This window comes from Alosa pseudoharengus, unplaced genomic scaffold (assembly GCF_046254945.1).
Source record: "Alosa pseudoharengus isolate Yale_2024_CS ecotype anadromous, Long Island Sound unplaced genomic scaffold, YU_APseudo_1.1 YU_APseudo_1.1_scf_16, whole genome shotgun sequence".
Lineage (NCBI taxonomy): Eukaryota > Metazoa > Chordata > Actinopteri > Clupeiformes > Clupeidae > Alosa > Alosa pseudoharengus.
This window is the reverse complement of record NW_027468630.1, coordinates 33,352,031-33,370,748: the sequence shown is the minus strand read 5'-3', so window position 1 is coordinate 33,370,748 and position 18,718 is coordinate 33,352,031. Positions and strand designations below refer to the sequence as shown.

General features: G+C 44.0%; 1 protein-coding gene across 2 annotated transcripts; it reads left to right on the top strand.

Moving 5' to 3' along the window:
- Positions 1 to 2,196: 2,196 nt before the first annotated feature.
- On the top strand, positions 2,197 to 18,628 carry sema6d (semaphorin 6D). 2 transcript variants are annotated; one of them, XM_076287807.1, is made up of 19 exons: positions 2,197 to 2,285; positions 7,129 to 7,288; positions 7,703 to 7,814; positions 7,996 to 8,056; positions 8,240 to 8,302; positions 8,411 to 8,512; positions 8,776 to 8,866; positions 9,168 to 9,287; positions 9,756 to 9,844; positions 10,451 to 10,668; positions 10,775 to 10,906; positions 11,003 to 11,158; positions 11,248 to 11,421; positions 11,684 to 11,824; positions 11,987 to 12,064; positions 12,173 to 12,231; positions 12,616 to 12,672; positions 13,289 to 13,453; positions 14,602 to 18,628. In XM_076287807.1, the coding sequence occupies exons 2-19, from the start codon at positions 7,180 to 7,182 to the stop codon at positions 15,885 to 15,887; spliced, it is 3,213 nt and encodes a 1,070-aa protein (XP_076143922.1). In that variant the 5' UTR covers positions 2,197 to 2,285; positions 7,129 to 7,179; the 3' UTR covers positions 15,888 to 18,628. The 2 variants fall into 2 exon arrangements, with proteins under 2 accessions (XP_076143922.1, XP_076143923.1); XM_076287808.1 differs by lacking the exon at positions 13,289 to 13,453.
- The last annotated feature ends 90 nt before the right edge of the window (positions 18,629 to 18,718 follow it).

Genomic DNA, 18,718 nt, shown 5'->3' with positions numbered 1-18,718 from the left:
CTCTAACATCAACTCTGTGCGGCATATCACCAAGTATGTCCAAAAGTCTAAAGCAGCATGTCTAAATGTGACCCTGTAACTGCCCTGCTCTCACAGACCTCGGATCTTAAGTGGGCGACCAGTTGTTAAAACAAATAATTACACACCACTGAGTGAGGTGTAAGTGATTCCCAGCTATATCCTCAGATATGTCAGTGACTGTCCATTTGGGTGGCAGGGGCCGGACCGAGTGGCTCCTGAGAGGCCTGCCCTGATTGATTAAGAGGCCGTTGCTGGCATGCTCCTGCCCCTGTGTGCGCCATTTGTCACACACGTGTGCCGAGACGCTGAGATTGCCATCCCCGGGCCATCTGCGGCGGCATTCCTCGCAGTAAATCAGGGCGCGGCTCGCCACTCGCTGCTCGTCCTGGACCCCGAGGCCATGGCCTGGCAGCCCCCGAAGGTCACCCCCCCCCCACACACACACACCCACACACACACTCTCTCTCTCTCCGCAGCCCTGCACACTTCCCCTGGGGAGCACAGAAAAGAGCTCCGCAAGCACTGTCCCCTGTCCTTGCATCATCCATCTACTCCCACCACCCCATCACGATTGACCCACTCAGTTATCCGCTCTGAATGTGTGAGGATGTATGGATTTGGATGCAGATTTTTAGATAATCAGGAGTATTGAATTCGGGGGATGGAGGGCAAACAGATGACCGGCACAGGGCAGCATGTCTCCAGCTGCCTTTGTCCTATGGAGATTTGAAAAGGACTTTCACACCTCGAGTCAACAATGGAAGCTAATGTCAACGTGAGCCAAGGTAGAAAAGCATCCTGTAAATGCATTGAGATGCAAATATCTTAAGTGGCATTCAATAATGGGAAGGCAGGCGAGGAGGGAGGGGGTTGCAGGCAAGAGCATTCTCACATCTGTGACGGCGCTTTCCTAATGAGGCGCAAAGGGTGCGTCATTTCTTGAGAGCTACATACACGGACCTCAGCTTTTAAAACAACTATAAGCATTTAATTCAGTCCCTTAGGATATATAGTACAAGTAAAGATCCCCTCGGTATATAGAACAAGACAAATACAATTAAACATACACAAACCAGGCATTAAAATTTAAAGACTGTGTTTGCAAGCTTTGCTAAATACTTAAATATCTCTCTGTGTGTTGCTGTGTTGTCATATCACTGAGTCTGTCAATGGTCTATTGCTGGTTTATAGTTTGTACCGTACTGTTACAAGTCACAGGCAAAATTATTAATTTTCCTGTTAATCCAACTCCAATGGCTCATGCACAAAACGATGATCTGGGAGACACGGAGCGTTAAGACAGCTTTGCCCCAGAATATATAATTGCATGTCTACGATCACCCCTTGCTCGCTTAGCTGACCTTCAGCAGACGCATGACAATCCCCCTGATGTGATTTCCAGTGGCAAATTGGGTTAATGGGACAAATTGTAAGAATTATTTCCTTTCCACAGGGTAGAATTGTATTTGTAGCCCAATGTTTGTGTGTGTATGTGTATGTCTGTGTGTGTGTGTGTCCTAGGCCTATGTAGCCTATTTATTTATGTGGATACAAGGTGTGTGGAATTAACTTGCTGTTTTCTCTTAAATGTTCTATATTTGTTTAAGAAGTAATTTCATAATGTTTTAATATTTTTCTCTAACAACAAATTAGCCTGATTCATAACTGTGAAGTTATTCATCTCTTTAAGTTTAGCATGGCTATATCGTTTTACCTGTTTGTTTTTTAAGGTGAAGTCTGCAGAAAGAATAGTCAAAACAATGATAAAATTAGGATTGCACTAATATCTGAAAGAGTTGTAGGTGGTTGCAGGAGACAGAATGTAGAAAGAGGCTTCTTTGTAGATCACTGATTTTCTCCCTCCAACTGAAAACAGCTCTGTTGAAAAGATTTAACAACCGCTTACTTAGGATGGGGGATGGGGCTGGAGTGGAGTGGGGCACCGCTGGGTCACCAAAGATGTGGGGGCCTCTCTGCTGCAAAACGGGAAAAAAGGAGCGGGGAAAGCAGCCAAAATCCACATCCAGCCAAGCCTAGGAGAAGAGGTTGGGGGCGGGACTAGCGGTAGAGCGTGGCTTATTGGTAGGCACCGGACCGCTCGCTTGATGGATTGAATCAGGGAATGGATCGAATTACACCATTTGCCGTGCATTAGTTTGTTTTTCTCTGAGCCTGCGCCGCACTGCGAGAAGTTCTGAGACTTAAAGGCTTCTTATTTGGATTTGTTATAACACATAAGGGATACAAAAACACTTTCCGATGAGGTGAGTTTTTACACAGACGTGCTTTGCTCATTATCACAGTTAATGTAGAAAAGTGTGGAGATAAAGATTTCCGAATATCCAAGTGGTGGAATCGCAAGATCAGAAGCGCTCTATGCTACAACTGTGCTTTCGAGTAGTGGTTATGCACGAAAATAGTAGCTTATCCTGCTCGCCAAGCTATTTTTGTGTACAGTACATTTGGGCAGTTTGCACTCGCACTGTAAATGGTGTGATATGTTTAATCTAAGATAAATTACTGTATCCGTTTGACATTCTGCTCATTTTGTACTTGGAAGCAAATTATATCAGTTTATTTTATAGACACAGTGTTTTCGTCCGTAATTTCAAGTTACGGGGGGATGGTCGAATCAGGGGAGGGTGCTGCCTTGGTGCTATTTGATCGGTGTTGAGCTTTGAAGATCAGAAAGCTTCGAGTCGGGCCAAAAGACGGAGTAGCTTGACGAATCTTCGGGAGCGCCTTTTCTCTTCTCTCGTATCGGAATTATTGCTAAGGTGGATACAGACGAGAATGGAATCATTATGGTACAATGGATGGAGATCATCTTAATTTACCAAATGGATGTTCATAGGCTCTAGGAAATATATTGGGGATATGAAGACCCGCTAGAATCTTTTTGTGATTGTTTGGAAACCAGGTAGGCAATCATTGACTCTTACTAGGCTACTGATTCGGGAAAGCAAAACGCATTAGTTTTTCGCGAACCCAGTTTGTTTCATATAGACACTTACAATATATTCTCTTGAAAACTCTTGAATTGCTTTTATGTATGAAGTTACCACTATCGCGTGTAGTAAGCTTGATTGAAAGTGATGTTAGGCTACTACATTAGTTCCGATGAAACGACCGGTGCTGTTTTGTTCAGGCTAGAGGTGGACAAAAACTTCTACCACAAATAACCATTTGCAATAGTCTTTGGGAAATCATTGTAACCATAGACCAATCATTGTAACCATATAGGCTACTATATGTAGACGTGTATACAAATTTGCGCTTTATTGAAGAAAAACAAAACCTGTGTAGCCTGTTCTTATCAAGGACAGACGTGGATTCAGCGCACGCATTTAGGCTACTGTGGTTTAAATGGACACCTATTTGCTGGGCTACTCCATGTAGATTGTATTTAATATTAATACAAATAATACTTCGGACCATACAAACTAAAGGAGAGAAGGAAATACAAGCTACAAAAGTGTCCGAATAGCCGATTGTTTACGCTGCGGTCAACTCCCTGCTAAGGAATAACTTGCTTATTTGCGAACAGCTGAGTGCGTCTAATACTAATAATGGATACGGGCGTTGTTGGTGGTTATATAGTGTGTTCCGTTCATTAAATTTGGCCCCGTAGCCATGCATTAGAGGAGAATCAATTTACCAGCTAATCCATTAACGTTACTGTTTTGTCAGATATGCTGCTCTCGCGTCTTTGTTGGCCAATGCATTGAATGTAACACGAAAGACTTGCCACGGATCAATTGTGAATGCATTTACTTACTGCACAAAGAGCTTGTATGCCAATGTTTCCAGGATAGGTTTCTATGAATGTGTTAAAATCACACTTTGTAGATTAAAACTATAAATTAAATGCCATCGTTGCACGCCTAGCGCATGAATGCTTCTTGCCAAACAATGCTGAAATGCAAATTAAATTGGCATGCAATGTCAGCAGAAACATTAGTTTACATTAGTATAAAGTATAAAATACATACCAATTAGTATAAAGTGAGGTGGGTCTACAGCTTTCTCTAACAATTTACACAAAATTATTTTTGCATTTTTCTAGTTCGGTGACTTTTTAAATCCAGTCTGTATAAAATATTATTTCCAAAATGAGGTTTGGAATGGCTCCCAACATTTGCATGATTAGACATTTCTGCCTAAATCACCTTTATTAGGGCTGGCCAACTCTCTGGATGTCTGAAAAGTCTGCAACAGATCATCAGGCAACCTGTTCCTGACCACAACAGGATGCTGGTGCTAGTGCAGGATAATCATCCCCAGCCCCCACAATGATCATTGGCCTGTTAACAACACAGCTGGCCACTGCAGCAGCTCCCTTCCACATCGCTGCCCGCACGGTCAGGCTAGAGTAGCTCAAGTTAACCCTCAGAGCAGGGAGGGAGGGCTCCATTGTGTGCTGTTCAGGCTTCCAAGCCCCTGAGCCCCCATTGTTCCATGCCACACCTGCAGCAGAGAGCTCTTTATGGGGAAATTAAAGCCGGGCCACGGCTGAGTCGACCGGGGCCTCTCCCATTTCATCCTTCTCACGAAGGTGAGGTAGGGGTGGGGCTGGGGTGGTGTGGATCAGGGCTTCCAGGTTCCTACCCAGTGCACTGCGAAGCAACAAGTTCAAACTCCTCACATCTAATCCTTTTGGATAAATACTTAAGGACCATACGCTATTGTCATCGAAAGCTGAAAAGCGGCAAATCTTTTCACTGTCACTGCTGAGGTCTCGGTCTCATCAGATAACACCGTCCCCCCGAGAGAGCGCTCTGATTGCTTTGTAAAAGCACAAATTTGGATGAAATAGTAATATTGTTCAACCAATTTAACAGCCTCTTCCTAGCAGATGCCTCCGGGAGTGCCAGAGGTTCTTCACAATGCTTCAGAGAGAGGAAGAGAGACAGAGAAGGCACAAGTGCCCCATTCAGAAGTTATCTGATTTTGTGGTCTTGGACTTTATGGCCGGCATGTAACATAATTGACCCACCCAGTGCCACCAAAATGGACCAAAGGCTTGACAACTGTTGTTCCGTCTGGTTAATCCCAGCAATCTCATTGTTGAGGGGGACTGAGGGACACCTGTTTGTATTGTGTGCCAGGTTTTTATTGCCCCAATTTCTCCTGTAAGACCTCACTGCAGGGCAGATTCTAGCCATGTACTGCTGCAGGCAAACTTTTCTGAAACAATCTAGGAGCCAACAAAAACTGTGAGCCAACGACCCCCATTCCCCCATTCATTTTTTATAAAAAAATAAAAAATGAAACCCAGCCAACAACATCAGTGGAGAAAGTGCGTGATTGTAGGACATTGAAAAACCCTATAATAACAGGAAGAGTGGAGGGGGGGATGCTAAATGGTAAGACGTTTGCGTGACTAGCGGTCTGCTTGCGTCCTGGAACTTGTCGAGGCTCATACACTGGAGGGCAGGAATAAGAAACCGTTCCGAGACATTCAATCGAAAACATGTTGCGCTGGCTGTAGATTGCCCAAGTAATTTTAGATCACTGACCTTTGGTTGTCCTTTTGTTTCTGCTTTGCATTAAGTTCCTGGGCAAAACTGCTTTGCCCTCCCTGGCACTCTAATGCACTGTGGCAGGGAAATACGTCCAAATGACATGTATATTCAGCTCTTTTCCGTTTTCCCATGAATAATGATCAGTGAGCATGGGGTGCTTTAGTTGTCTGGTGGGAATATGATTCACTTCAGTGAAAACACTCATTTCATGTTCTGAGGTTATACAGAATATAGGGAAATTCCTCGGTAGAAAGCAACAAAATGGTTACAGGCTGCCAGAGATGCTGAACAATGAGCTCCATGAAACAGACAGTTTTGCAAAGGACATCACCGTTTACACCGACATCATTGTTTTTTACTGTAGACAGTGAAAACTGCTGACCAGGGCTACTCTCAGATATCATTTGTTAATTAAAACCAGTATAGTATTTCTTTCAGATGCATTGACCCAAGTTAGCATTCTACGTGCCTGACCTTTTGAAATCTGCATACTGTCCAGACATTAGTCTTAATTTCTCAATCAGCTGAACTAATTTGGGTGAAGGCTCATTATCCCTTTCAGTCTGTTCACTAATATAGTTCACATTTTCTGGCTGTTCATTTTTCAAATGGATATATTCACACAGCCTCATGATGGCAAACCCAGTCACAAGGAAGTCATACATCTGGATGGGATGGGCAAGCATTCAACTTTTTACTGCTATCACATGGAAACAAAGCCCCCACATGCTGACGGCCCATTAAATAGCAACAGGATGGCTAATCAACTCTGCTCTCTTTATTCCAATCAATCGGCAAGCTGGCCATATCGGCAGTTTGTGCGTAGCTTGGCCTTGGAGCAGGTGTGCAGTGGAGGCTAATTGAAAACGTGTCAATACTAGTGTGTGCGTGTGCAGGAGGGAAAGCACTCTGGCGTCCATGTGCTCCACTCTCTGCTCACCGCACGCTGTCGGTTAATCCATTTCCCTGGCTGTTTGTTGTCTCCCAGCGAATTGTTTATATCCGTTCAGGCTCCATGCACATGAATAATTTGTTTGCCTTATAAATATTTGACTGGACATTGCTCATTAATATGCACATACACAGGGCTGTCTGTAACTACTGTCACTCCAGGACACTGGCCAGCCACAGCAGTGGTCCCACTGTCACTTCCAAGCCTGGCTGGTGTGTGGCCAAATAGCATAGAATCAGCCCCCCCCCCACACACACACACACACACGCAGGATTAAACATATAGCACTCATGAAATGATACAGAAACCCATGCAAGATTGGTGGGAAAAGAATAAACAATCAAAACAAAGCTGTTGGGTTGCCCTTGTGCCCAACAACAAGGGTATCTGCAATATGCCTCCTGTATTTTAAGCACCCCCGCTGCCCAATAATCTGACCTTCCTGCGAGGAACAGATGCAATAATGGCTCTGAGTCACCACTGACTGTCAGAGTGCTCTGCACAGTGCTTTCAGAGAGGACAGAATGTGTTTCAGGCTAGAGCAATGCTAAGATAACAGTGGGCCCCACGGTTTTAACATGCCCAGCACAATGTGCCGTCCCTTAATCCTGTTGTTTCTGTGTTTTCCAGGTAACATTACAGTTTTTGCCAAACAGGAAGTGTCCACTTTCTGTGTCAATCATGGGCAGCAGACCTTTGTTTCCCCTTATCTTTGTCCTGATGGCATCACGTCTTGAGGCTGTCAGTTTTCCTGAGGATAATGTTCCCATAGAAGTGGTGGACTACCACTGTGAGTATCAATTATTAACTGGTCACCCATAGTGGTTTCCTTATTGTTGGAGGCTTTCTGTTATGACCTTTGGTAGCCTTCCGCTTGTAAGCATTTTTACTTGAGATAGCACCTGCGTTGACATACCCAGCAGTCAGCGACTGACTCTTAGTGCAACTTAAATTCATACGTTGAGTCAGCGTGAAGTCATATATGATATTATCTTCTTTTCCAAGAGTGCTGTGGCAAAAGAAAAAAAATCTGCAGACACAGCATCGTGTATTTATGTTCTAGCTTGTAGCTCTAGTTTTCATTACATTACCAGGGGATTTCTTCAAAGCCATTATACATGGCATATATACAGCCAATCAATACATGCTATTGATTGTGTGGCCCAGTAATCCCAAATAATGCTGCATCTTATTCCTTGCTCAGATTCACGGCAGTATCCTGTGTTCAGGGGCCGCCCTTCAGGCAATGAATCTCAACACAGACTAGACTTTCAACTGATGACAAAAATCCAAGACACCCTCTTCATCGCTGGCAGGTACGTCTTTTTGAAGGGGAAAGAAGTCCTTGACAATGCTGGCTCTGGTCATGCCCAGACTGTAATGTACACTGGAAGCATCGATCGGTCTGACTGAAGTATGTCACCCAGTGGGTCACACCCTCATTTCTCCTGGCAACCTTTTGGTGCTCATGTTTCCTTTTTCCTTTTTCCCCTAAAGAGACCAGGTCTATTTGGTCAGCCTGCGAGAATCTTACAGGAATGAAATCATTCCTTACAGAGTAAGTTGTGTTACTGCATTAAGTATTATTACTCATAAATTCACTTACAGCTGTCAAGCTAAACAGTCGTGTCTGTGTGTTTAAACAAACTCATAAACCACAACTTTAAGAGCTCATAAATGCGAGACTGGAAATACTGAAGAGTGTGTTAATACTTCCCCCCCTCCATCATTAAAATAACAGAAATTAACATGGAGATCGGGCCAAGCGGACAGGGAGACGTGTGCCTTGAAAGGGAAGCACAGAGTAAGTGTCTCAATGGCTCATTTCCTCTTTGCCTTATGAATCTGAAAAGGGTTTCAGTACTTGCCTGTACCACTGGGTAATATGTTCTCCATCATTTTTGCCCCTTAGGATGAATGTCACAATTTTATCAAAGTGCTTGTCCCCAGAAACGATGATCTGGTCTTCATATGCGGCACAAATGGCTTCAACCCAATGTGCCGATATTACAGGGTAAGTAATGACAGAGGTTGCCCTGTTTTCAGCAGACTTATAGTCACACATGTAACAATGTCACCCTCCGTGGAGGCATTTTTGTCCCAGCTCCCCATTTGTGATTTGGTTTATGCCTGTGCGGGTTTGACTGCACACAGCTAAACGGTGATTGTGCCAGGCAAACAAACTGTCTGGCACAAACATGATTGCAAACATCTCTGTAGTTTAATGCAAGGCTGAGATAAGACACAGCTGTTTACACATCCTCTGTTCCCATTCAGCTGGATAACCTGGAATTTGATGGGGAAGAAATCAGCGGTTTGGCCCGATGCCCATTTGATGCCAAGCAGACCAACGTTGCCCTCTTTGCCGGTATGAAAGACCCGTCTAAATAATAAGGCAGGATGATGAATGGCTCTTTCAAGTGTTGTGGGGGGCTTCAGGCAGAAAATTAAAGGGAGCCGTGAGCGCCAAGCCCCATCCACAGACATTAATCATCATTTTTTTCTTTGGCCCCAATGAGTGGTGTACTAACAGTATCCATGGCAACGGAGGCCCTCGAGCCGGCAGTGAACAAGAACACAACCTGTTTTTTAATAAATGAATTGTTTGGTGTCTGTCAGGAGTCTCAGACCAAGTAAAGAAATCATGACCCTTACACGTGTCCTTTCAGATGGGAAGTTGTACTCGGCCACAGTGGCAGACTTCCTGGCGAGTGACGCTGTTATTTACCGAAGCATGGGGGATGGTTCTGCCCTAAGGACCATAAAATATGACTCCAAGTGGCTGAAAGGTAAGCATGCTGTTTTACTGCCTGAATAACCTGCACTTAGTTATTCATTTGGAGCCAGCAGTGGGGAATTACCATGGCTATGTATGTTTCCTTTTCTCGCCATTTCAATAGTCTTCATGTAGTTTCTGTAAATTGAGAACAGACCGAGGAATTGTAAGAGTGAATAGTCACTATGTACACATATTACTGACATACTACAGACACAGGGTACTTCATGATTTATCCTGACATGAGTGGCTTTGTAGTTTCACCTATATTGTCACTCCAGAGCCAGCCCCTATACGCTGCACTAACCTGCATTTACTCTAACTGGGGCTTTGTCCCCTCAGAATAAAGATGTCTAGCTTGTGTACTGCACAGCATCCTGTCAAACAATCTAGGTCAACTCTGAGACACTTTCAGCTTACTTAAAATGCTGTATCAAAAATTTAGTGAAGGTCATTGACAATATGAAAACCTCTTTTCCAGAGCCACATTTCCTGCATGCAGTGGAATACGGGCATTATGTATACTTCTTCTACAGAGAAATAGCAGCAGAGCACAACAACCTGGGAAAGGTAGGACAACCAAACGGCATACCTTATGAGATTCCAATACCCTTTGATTTATTTCATACAATATGTGTGAATATATTGCCACGCATGCATGCCCACACTGAAGACTTCTTGGCCCTTGAGGTAATAGATGGTTTCCCCCAGGTATTAAAAAACACTCTACCCCCTGGAGCTTGGGTTAAATTTACCAATACATCACAAGCGCGTCGCTAGTCAGATTTAAAGCGCTTTCGCTTCACCACAGGTTAATAAATATTTCAGTTGCATTAATGCGAGGGATGACACCTGTGCTGTGGTGGAGATTTGCCCTGGTAAATTATTAAACCTGCAACACTTGACTAATTTCAAGCCTAAAGCCCATTAGTCAAGCCTGTCCTTGCTTAGTAAGCAAACGCTATACTGCACATGTATGCTTCAAGTTCTCCAAACGGGAAGAATCCTCTGTTGAAAGAGGACGCCGAAATGGTGCTTGTTTGCTGCCTCAGGGTAAAAGAAGCCTTCTTGCCGTGTTGGGGAATGTGGCAGCATGTGGAGATGTATTATTCAGGCCTTGGAAGTGTTTTCCCGCTGCTGATTCTGGACCCTCTCGGCCGTGTGCTGTCTTTGCAGGCTGTGTATTCCCGTGTGGCGCGCATATGCAAGAACGACATTGGCGGCTCCCAAAGAGTTCTCGAGAAGCACTGGACCTCGTTTGTGAAGGCACGCCTGAATTGCTCTGTCCCTGGGGAGTCCTTTTTCTATTTTGATGTCCTTCAGTCCATCACGGACATCATTGATATCAACGGGGTCCCCTCAGTGGTCGGAGTGTTCACCACACAGCTGAACAGGTGGGGAGTTTGTCTCCAACTTCTTTCATTGCTTACAATCTGAATCGCTTCACCGAGCTTGTAAACTCTAAACACATTTTATGGTGTGTTTTGTCCTCATTAACAGCATACCAGGCTCTGCAGTCTGTGCTTTCTCAATGGCAGACATCGAGAAGGTGTTTCGGGGAAGATTTAAAGAGCAAAAAACACCAGACTCAGTTTGGACACCTTTCCCTGAAGAAAGACTGCCCAAGCCAAGGTGAGGGTCTGCAATGCAATGAGTATTTCCTATAGGATGAAAATAGGCCCCTATGGTTAATAACACATTTTGCATTGTCTGCCTCTCATCATTCAGGCCTGGCTGTTGTGCGGGGCACAGTCCAGCAGAGTCCTTCAAATCCTCCATGGAGTTTCCAGATGAGACTCTGCAGTTCATCAAGTCCCACCCTCTCATGGATGCGGCAGTGCCTTCCATTGGAGATGAGCCATGGTTCACTAAAACACGAGTGAGGTAAGTTGCCTCGCCATCTTTCATTTCCCAGAACACAGGGTTAAGCACCCTGGCCAGAGATTTACGTTTTTTCCCCCATTCATCTGCAGGTACCGACTGACAGCTCTAGCAGTTGACAGTACAGCAGGACCCAACAAGAACTACACAGTGGTTTTCATTGGCTCAGAGGCTGGAATCGTCCTCAAAGTGCTTGCCAAGTCATCTCCTTTCTCCCTAAATGACAGTGTGCTGCTGGAGGAGATTGACGTCTTCAACCGGGCAAAGTATGTGGGCGGCTTCTTCACACCTTTCTTCTCCTTTGTTTAGTCATCCTCTTCGAAATTTACCAAGTTATTCTAGACAACGGCCCTCCTTTTACTAAATGCTATTACTTGTTTAAACCTTGGCCGGTAACGTCACAGCTGGGTGTGTAAGATTTGAGCCAAAGGGAGGACACACCTGGCTGAATTGATCGATTGGACTGGGATTAATGGTCGGATCCTCCCTTTCCATACCTGTCTCACTCTCTTCCCACGTTCACTCCAGGTGCCTATCAACCAACGAGGACGACCGGCGCATTCTGTCATTCCACTTGGATAAGGACACACACACTCTGTACGTGGCTTTCTCCAGCTGTGTGGTCCGCATCCCCCTCAGCCGCTGTGAGCGCCACAGCTCCTGCCAAAAGTGAGTCTGACGCACCTGCGCGTGACTACTTGCTAAGAACACCTGTTTGGCAGTTACATTGGCAGCAGCCATCTTTATTTTACATAATGAATGGATTTGTCACAGATATGCCATGGTGATGTGTCTGCACCGTTTAGTTAATAAAGCTTTCCTGTGATTTAGGTCATGCATTGCATCACGGGATCCATACTGTGGGTGGATGCCGCATGGTTCCTGTGAGAAGCTCTCTCCAGGTGTCCTGTAAGTAGCTGTGCTTGCTGTGCAAATGCCTGAGATTTTATTTGAGAAACAAATGGCCAAATGAGTGTGCATTCCTCTCATGTCTCCCCCCTGTGTCCACATCTACAGCACGGGCTATGAACAAGATGTGGAATATGGCAACACAACGCGACTTGGTGACTGTCATGGTGAGACTCCAGCGGCCATCCATACCCATGCCCAGAAACACCATTAGCTTGCAAACGTCACAGTAGTAACTTCTCACAACATTCCTCTGCAAAACCTTAATACAAACATCTAACAGCCACATTGTACTAATGGCCCATGTAATGCATAAGCATAGCAGGCAGCGGTGGTACAAGAGACAACAAGCTGAACTGTTGGAACACAACGGTTGCCTGAAACAGGGACCTTTTTTCTCAGTGGATGCGACTGAGAAGATAATGAAGCTAACGACTTATTTGCCCTTTTGGTTATTTGATTAAACTGAAACACTGGGCCTTTTTTTATTTTTGTGTTCTATAATTTTGGATTATTTTTATGCTGATTTCCTGTTCCTTTAATTCCTTTAGAATTTTTGGCTACTACATCTGCGCCAGATTACAAATCATATGGCAACCCAACCTCTGGTTAGTTTTAATTTCCTTTACTCAATTGATTTCTTCCCCCTCCTGCGTTCAGCACACTTCAACCCCACTCTCCTTCTCTGCTGCTGGCCTCAGCCCTCTAACATGCTCCCCATCCCCCATCAACTCGTCATCACAGCCACCCCAAGGCACTCCGCGTACGACTTATTTCTCTTCACCTCTGAAACCTTTTATCACACCTCTTGTTTTTCACCTCATGCATGGATGCCATCCACCTGGACTATGCCCTCTTCACCTCATGAACTCCCCACTCTCCTTTCCACTTTCAAAAGAGAACTCTGATCCTTCTCCCCTTCAAACTGTATTATGTCTGTCAAATGAATGTTACTCATTTTAATTGGCGTCATAAAACAGCCAACTGTTTACTATTCGGACCATTTCTCAGGACGAATACAACAATGCCACTTTGTATTTGTTGCGTTTAACAATTGAAGCTGATCAAAATATATCCATGTAAAAAAGCTTTCAAAATGCATACATTATTTTTTAAAAATCTGTTAACTAACCAGTGTCCATGCACCATACCTACTAACAAGGTTGTTAACAGTATGCTTTGCCCACTGTCTGACCCCGTTTGTTAACAATTTGTTTACCACAGACATGGAGTTGTCATCACCGTCAGTCACGCCAGTGGCCTCTGGCCCCATAGACTCACCCAAAATCATTGCCACACAGAAACCTGAACTCTTTGGTTCAAGGAAATTTGTGCTCCAGGACGACCCGGCCACCCATTCTTTTGACTCATTCCCAGGTGTCCCGGAGGGTAAGGCCTTAACAGGGAGAGCTCTGCTCTGCTGAATGGAGTCCTGACCAATAGCTGCCATTATCGAGCCCCACTGACAGAGGGCCAGCATCCCTGAGAGCACGCTATTCTAGCCCCACTGAGCAGCACAACACACACCATAATAGCAAGTCACAGAACATTTGCGAAGCGAAGGGTCCTATTCAAAATAAATGCATGTGTGCCACAAAGATTTTATTTGAAGCCAGAGAACATGCCATCGCTCTCCACACACCACATACAATTGTTAGCACTAGGATAAGCAGCTATACAGGACTTCCATCAGCTTACATGGCAGTTTTTCTTTGTTCTTCAATTTCATTGTTTGTTTGTCTATGATTTATGTATCCTCACGCTATTTGATTGTTTTATGGGTGTCTTTTCTCCATGTACAATTATTCTTTGATGTGTCTCATGTCATTGGAATTCTCCTGATGGGATTCTCCTTTCCTGGCTTCCTTTCACTTACATTTTCTCTACACTTGCCTTTTTTCTATCACTGCCATGACATGGGAAATAAGGACACCTTCACAGGTCTTGACATTAACACACATTGCTCAACCAGTTATTGCACCTATGATGACTAACTCCTTCAAATGTCTGTGGTAACTAACAAATCCTAGACTTTGAAATACCAACCAGGAGGTGTTGACCACCCTTTTTCTCTCTCTTTATGCACAATGGTTAATTATTATTTTTCCTTTTTCTGGTAAAGGGCAGACTAGCTTTTCCATTAACCCAAGAAACACTACAAACTTTCTCTATTAAAATGCATGTCATTTAAAACAAAACGTAGAATCAAAAAATGAAGCATTAATCAAGGTACAGTATGTAAGCAACTTCAATATATCTGCTTGAAAATAACAATTTCTCCTCTGGTAAAAACAACTAATGCTTCTTTTTGTCTTTCTATATATACTTTCTATAAAAGAATACGACGCAAAATGTGCCGTGTGTAACATTCTTTCTCAATTTGTAAAACTTTTCTGAATGAAAACTGACTAATACCGTTGGGGGAGGGAAAGGTGGAGAATTCATGCATTTCCAATGTGAAACAAAGTGAGACTGAGAACCAGAGGGTTTACAGCAAATGATTTCCTGAATCTTACACTAAGTACTGTGTGTTGCAGGTGTGTGGGAGGTGCAGTCAGGAGAGTCCAACCAGATGGTCCACATGAACATCCTCATCACCTGTGTGTTCGCTGCTTTCCTGCTGGGCGCCTTCATAGCTGGAATGGTGGTCTACTGCTACCGCGATGCTTTCCTACGCAAGCCAAGGAAGATCCAGAAGGATGCAGAGTCTGCCCAGTCCTGCACAGACTCCACCGGCAGCTTTGCCAAGCTCAACGGTTTGTTCGATAGCCCAGTTAAGGAGTATCAGCCCAACATCGACTCCCCGAAGCTTTACACCAACCTCCTGAGCAATGGGAAGGACATGCCTCCCGGTGAAGACACAAAGACAATGATACTAAGCAGCCAGCCCCCAGAGCTGGCAGCCCTCCCAACACCGGAGTCTACTCCAGTCCTTCAGCAAAAGAGCATGCAGCCTTTAAAGAACCAGTGGGAGAGGGCCCAGGGCAAGGTCAACGGATCCCACAAGGAGCACTTTCCCTCGAGCCCTCCACCACACACCTCTGTTGTTGGAAATGTTCATATTCCTAGTGCTGTTGTTCTCCCCAATGCCACTCATGACCAGCGGTCTGCTTACAGCACTGCTGAGATGCCCCGTTCTGAAAGGAAAGTCCAAAACACTGAACAGTCTGGCTCTAAATCAAGTAGAAAAGACCATCGGCGCTCCGTGGATGCCAGGAATACCTTAAACGACCTTCTGAAGCACCTGAATGACGGCAATGGTGTACCAAAAGCTATTCTTGCAGACATGCCACAGAAGTCCAGGCAGCACTTGATGCTGGACCCCATGGTCAGCATGACGGAAATACCGCCAAAAGTCCCTAGCCGGGAGGCCTCCTTGTACTCTCCTTCCTCCTCCCTCCCCAGGAACAGCCCAACTAAAAGGGTGGATGTCCCCACCACCCCCACCACACCCACAGGGCCCATGAGCACTCTGGAGAGGCAGCGAGCCTACCACCGGAGCTCCTCACAGAGGCACTCCATTTCATCCATGCCTAAAAACATGAACTCTCCCAATGGGGTGTCTGTGTCACGGCAGCCCAGCATGAACAGGGGAGGGCATATGCCTCCCACTCCTCCGTCGAGGATGGACTCGCACGGGATGCCCATGGGCATGCATCCGCAGCCCTCAGTGTCCCGACAGAGCAGCTACAGTGGGCATGGCTCACTGCCGCGCATGGGTATAAAGAGGACACCTTCAATAAAACCCGACGTGCCCCCCAAACCCAACGGCTTTGTGCCACAGACTACACAAATGAGGGTGGTAAACAAGTACAGTTACTAGCCGAGCGACACTGAGTTCCATTTCACTCTGCTGACTGAAATGTGGGGTGAGAGGGCAGGCCTCTGCAGGTGCGTCCTAGCATTGGTGGAGTTTCCCAGTGAGTGCGTCAGCGCACTCTGGAAAAAGGGAACTCACAAGTGGCCAAAGAAGCTACTCTGGGTATGTCCACCAGTTGTCATTTCTGTTTTCACACCATTCACAACTCAAGTGACAGGTGGCAGCCTGTTGGGAGAGCCTTCCCATTCAAGACCTTGACAAGAGGCATGGCCAAGTATTCAGTGGCACTCCTGCGTCTGGGACCAGGCCCAGTCCGCGGCACACGGCACCCTGGTGGTTCCGCTTGTGCAGCTGGGCTGTCCTGGTAGCTTGAAGTTTTGACACACGGGAATACTTGAAGAATGGGTTTCATTTATTCATTGCCACCATGCACTGTCTTCCCATTAAATGTGAACTTCACAAAAGTAAGAGACAAAAAGGTTTATGGTTGGAGAAAGATCAAAAGAATACATGTGGAATAAAAGACACAGAGGGGGAGTAAACTAAGTGCTAGCGTTCAGTAGTGCAGAGTAGGTACTGCCTTTGGGCTATCCAGTGTGCACCGACTTCACAGACAAAGGGATGCACTTAAACTGTAAACAGGACCAACTAATTCATGTCATACAACTGAATCCCATTTCAAGGTACATTAATATGTGTTGTGTGGATGTAGAATTGCCGACATTAATCAAGTTTCTGTGTGTGTGATGTCCAGGGTGCCTACTTGGATAGCTGATGTTTTTAACTCACTGGGGAAATTACTTAACACTTTGCTGCTATCAGTTGAAATGATAATGATCATTGTTGTGTATTTTGGACTCCATGCTCGTTGAAATCATCCGGCTCTGGTTGTCTTGTCTTGTGTGCATTTTGGTTTTCTTAGCTGTGTGGAAATACAGTGTGGTAGCACCGGCAAAATGCCTAGCTGATTGCCAGTAGTGCACCATCATCGAGGGCTTAGCAAGACAAAGATTAGTGAGGGGGTAGGTTTACAGAGCAATTGGGAAATGCTTCATTTATCTTTTCAAACAAAACCAGCATCATTGCCTAACATGTAAAACATTTAACATGTTTAAATCAGGCAATGCTAGTGATTGTGTTTGTTAAGATTTTTTGCAGCATTCTTGCAAAAGCTGTTTGTGAATTTTGCCTCGAAGTCTTGACACTGGGCACTGAATGAACATCAGGAAGTTTTAATGAGTCAGTTATTACAGCTATTTTACCTTAAACAATTATTTTTATTTACCTCCAAAGTATTTAACAATTCCTCATTGGTATTACTGACATTTAATTATACATGCTAAGTAATTACACAAATTGGTAATACACAGTGAATACAGTAATAGTTATGATGTAAATCCTTCAACAATATGACGTGTTTCTGACACATCCCATTCCAAAAATGAAATGGTATTTGCCCGTGTGGTGTGCTTGAGCTTATATACTTTGTCACCTCAAAAGCTCCACAAACTTGTTCAGCACCAATTTGAATGCCAAAATGCATGTCTGTCACTAGTGTCTGTCTCTTCGTGTTCTTGGGAACCAACACATAACTGCATTGATGTTGCTGCAAAGCGAACAGGCCAATGCTGCTCTCAGTCTAACAACTAGTAAATATTCAGTAGTTTTATCATTTTAATGAATATTGTACAATCATTGCAACATATACCAATGTGTCCTGCGCTGTCATGCCGGTAATGACAATGTTGTAAATAGATATAAATATATTAATATTTTTTGGCAAGTTTACCTAAATCTGTGCATTGTGTGCCTTATTCAAATAGTAATTCTTAGACATGCTAAATTGGTTCAAAAGATATCATAGTCTTTCTTCAGTCTGCTAAATTTGATTGGAAAAATGTGTGTTCTGTGAAACTACTTCAACTGCAGTTATTGGGAAATAAGAGTCAATTTAGTGACAAACATTCCATTTCAGGATGTAAAATCAGGATAATCTGATAATCTCATAATAGTCTTTGGAAGGGTGCTAATTTGAAACACTGAGGTCCCACACATGGTGAATGTATTATGACAGTGGGATGTACACCAACATACTGTTATCTGAGAATTTCAAATTGAATTCTTTAAATAAGAAAAAAAAATACCACAAATTGTGTATGATGCATAATTGAACTTTCATGGACAAGAAAGGAATGATTCTCAGTGTTTTTCTTTTTTTGATTTGTTTTGTTTTACTTTATACAACCAAGTCATTTCAATATCTTGTATTTCAGTATATTGAGAATGAGGTGTCAACAGCCTGTATGAGCCCAAAGTTACATTTTGTTTACAAGCAATGATTGTATTTGAATAATTGCCTGTTTGTTCAGTTGGATGTCATCATCTGCTAATATTACGTTTTTGTACTGACTGAGAGCTGCACATGATCTCCATCCTCGACAGTGTCATGATAAGCTGCCTTGTATATTGCAATATGAATCAGAGTTTTTCTGTTGCAATCTGAATCTAAGCCTTTATTTCAGTCTGTGTGCAAATAAACCAGATGGTTGGAATTTTCATTTTTCAATACTGTGTGATCTGGGCAGTTGGAATCCAGTTGTACGTTTTACAGAGTATTTTAACGTGTAGATATATTGTAAAGTTGTACTGTGAATGTGTACATAATTAAGTTCTTTGTTTTAAGGATATTTTTGTTGATTTTTTTTAACACGGCATGCATAGTTGAAATAAAATATCACTGCACAGATGAGTACTTCCTTCCGTAATTATAATGCTAATCAGATCTCATGAGCAGCACATGATATTTAAAACCCAGGCACATAACTCACACCATC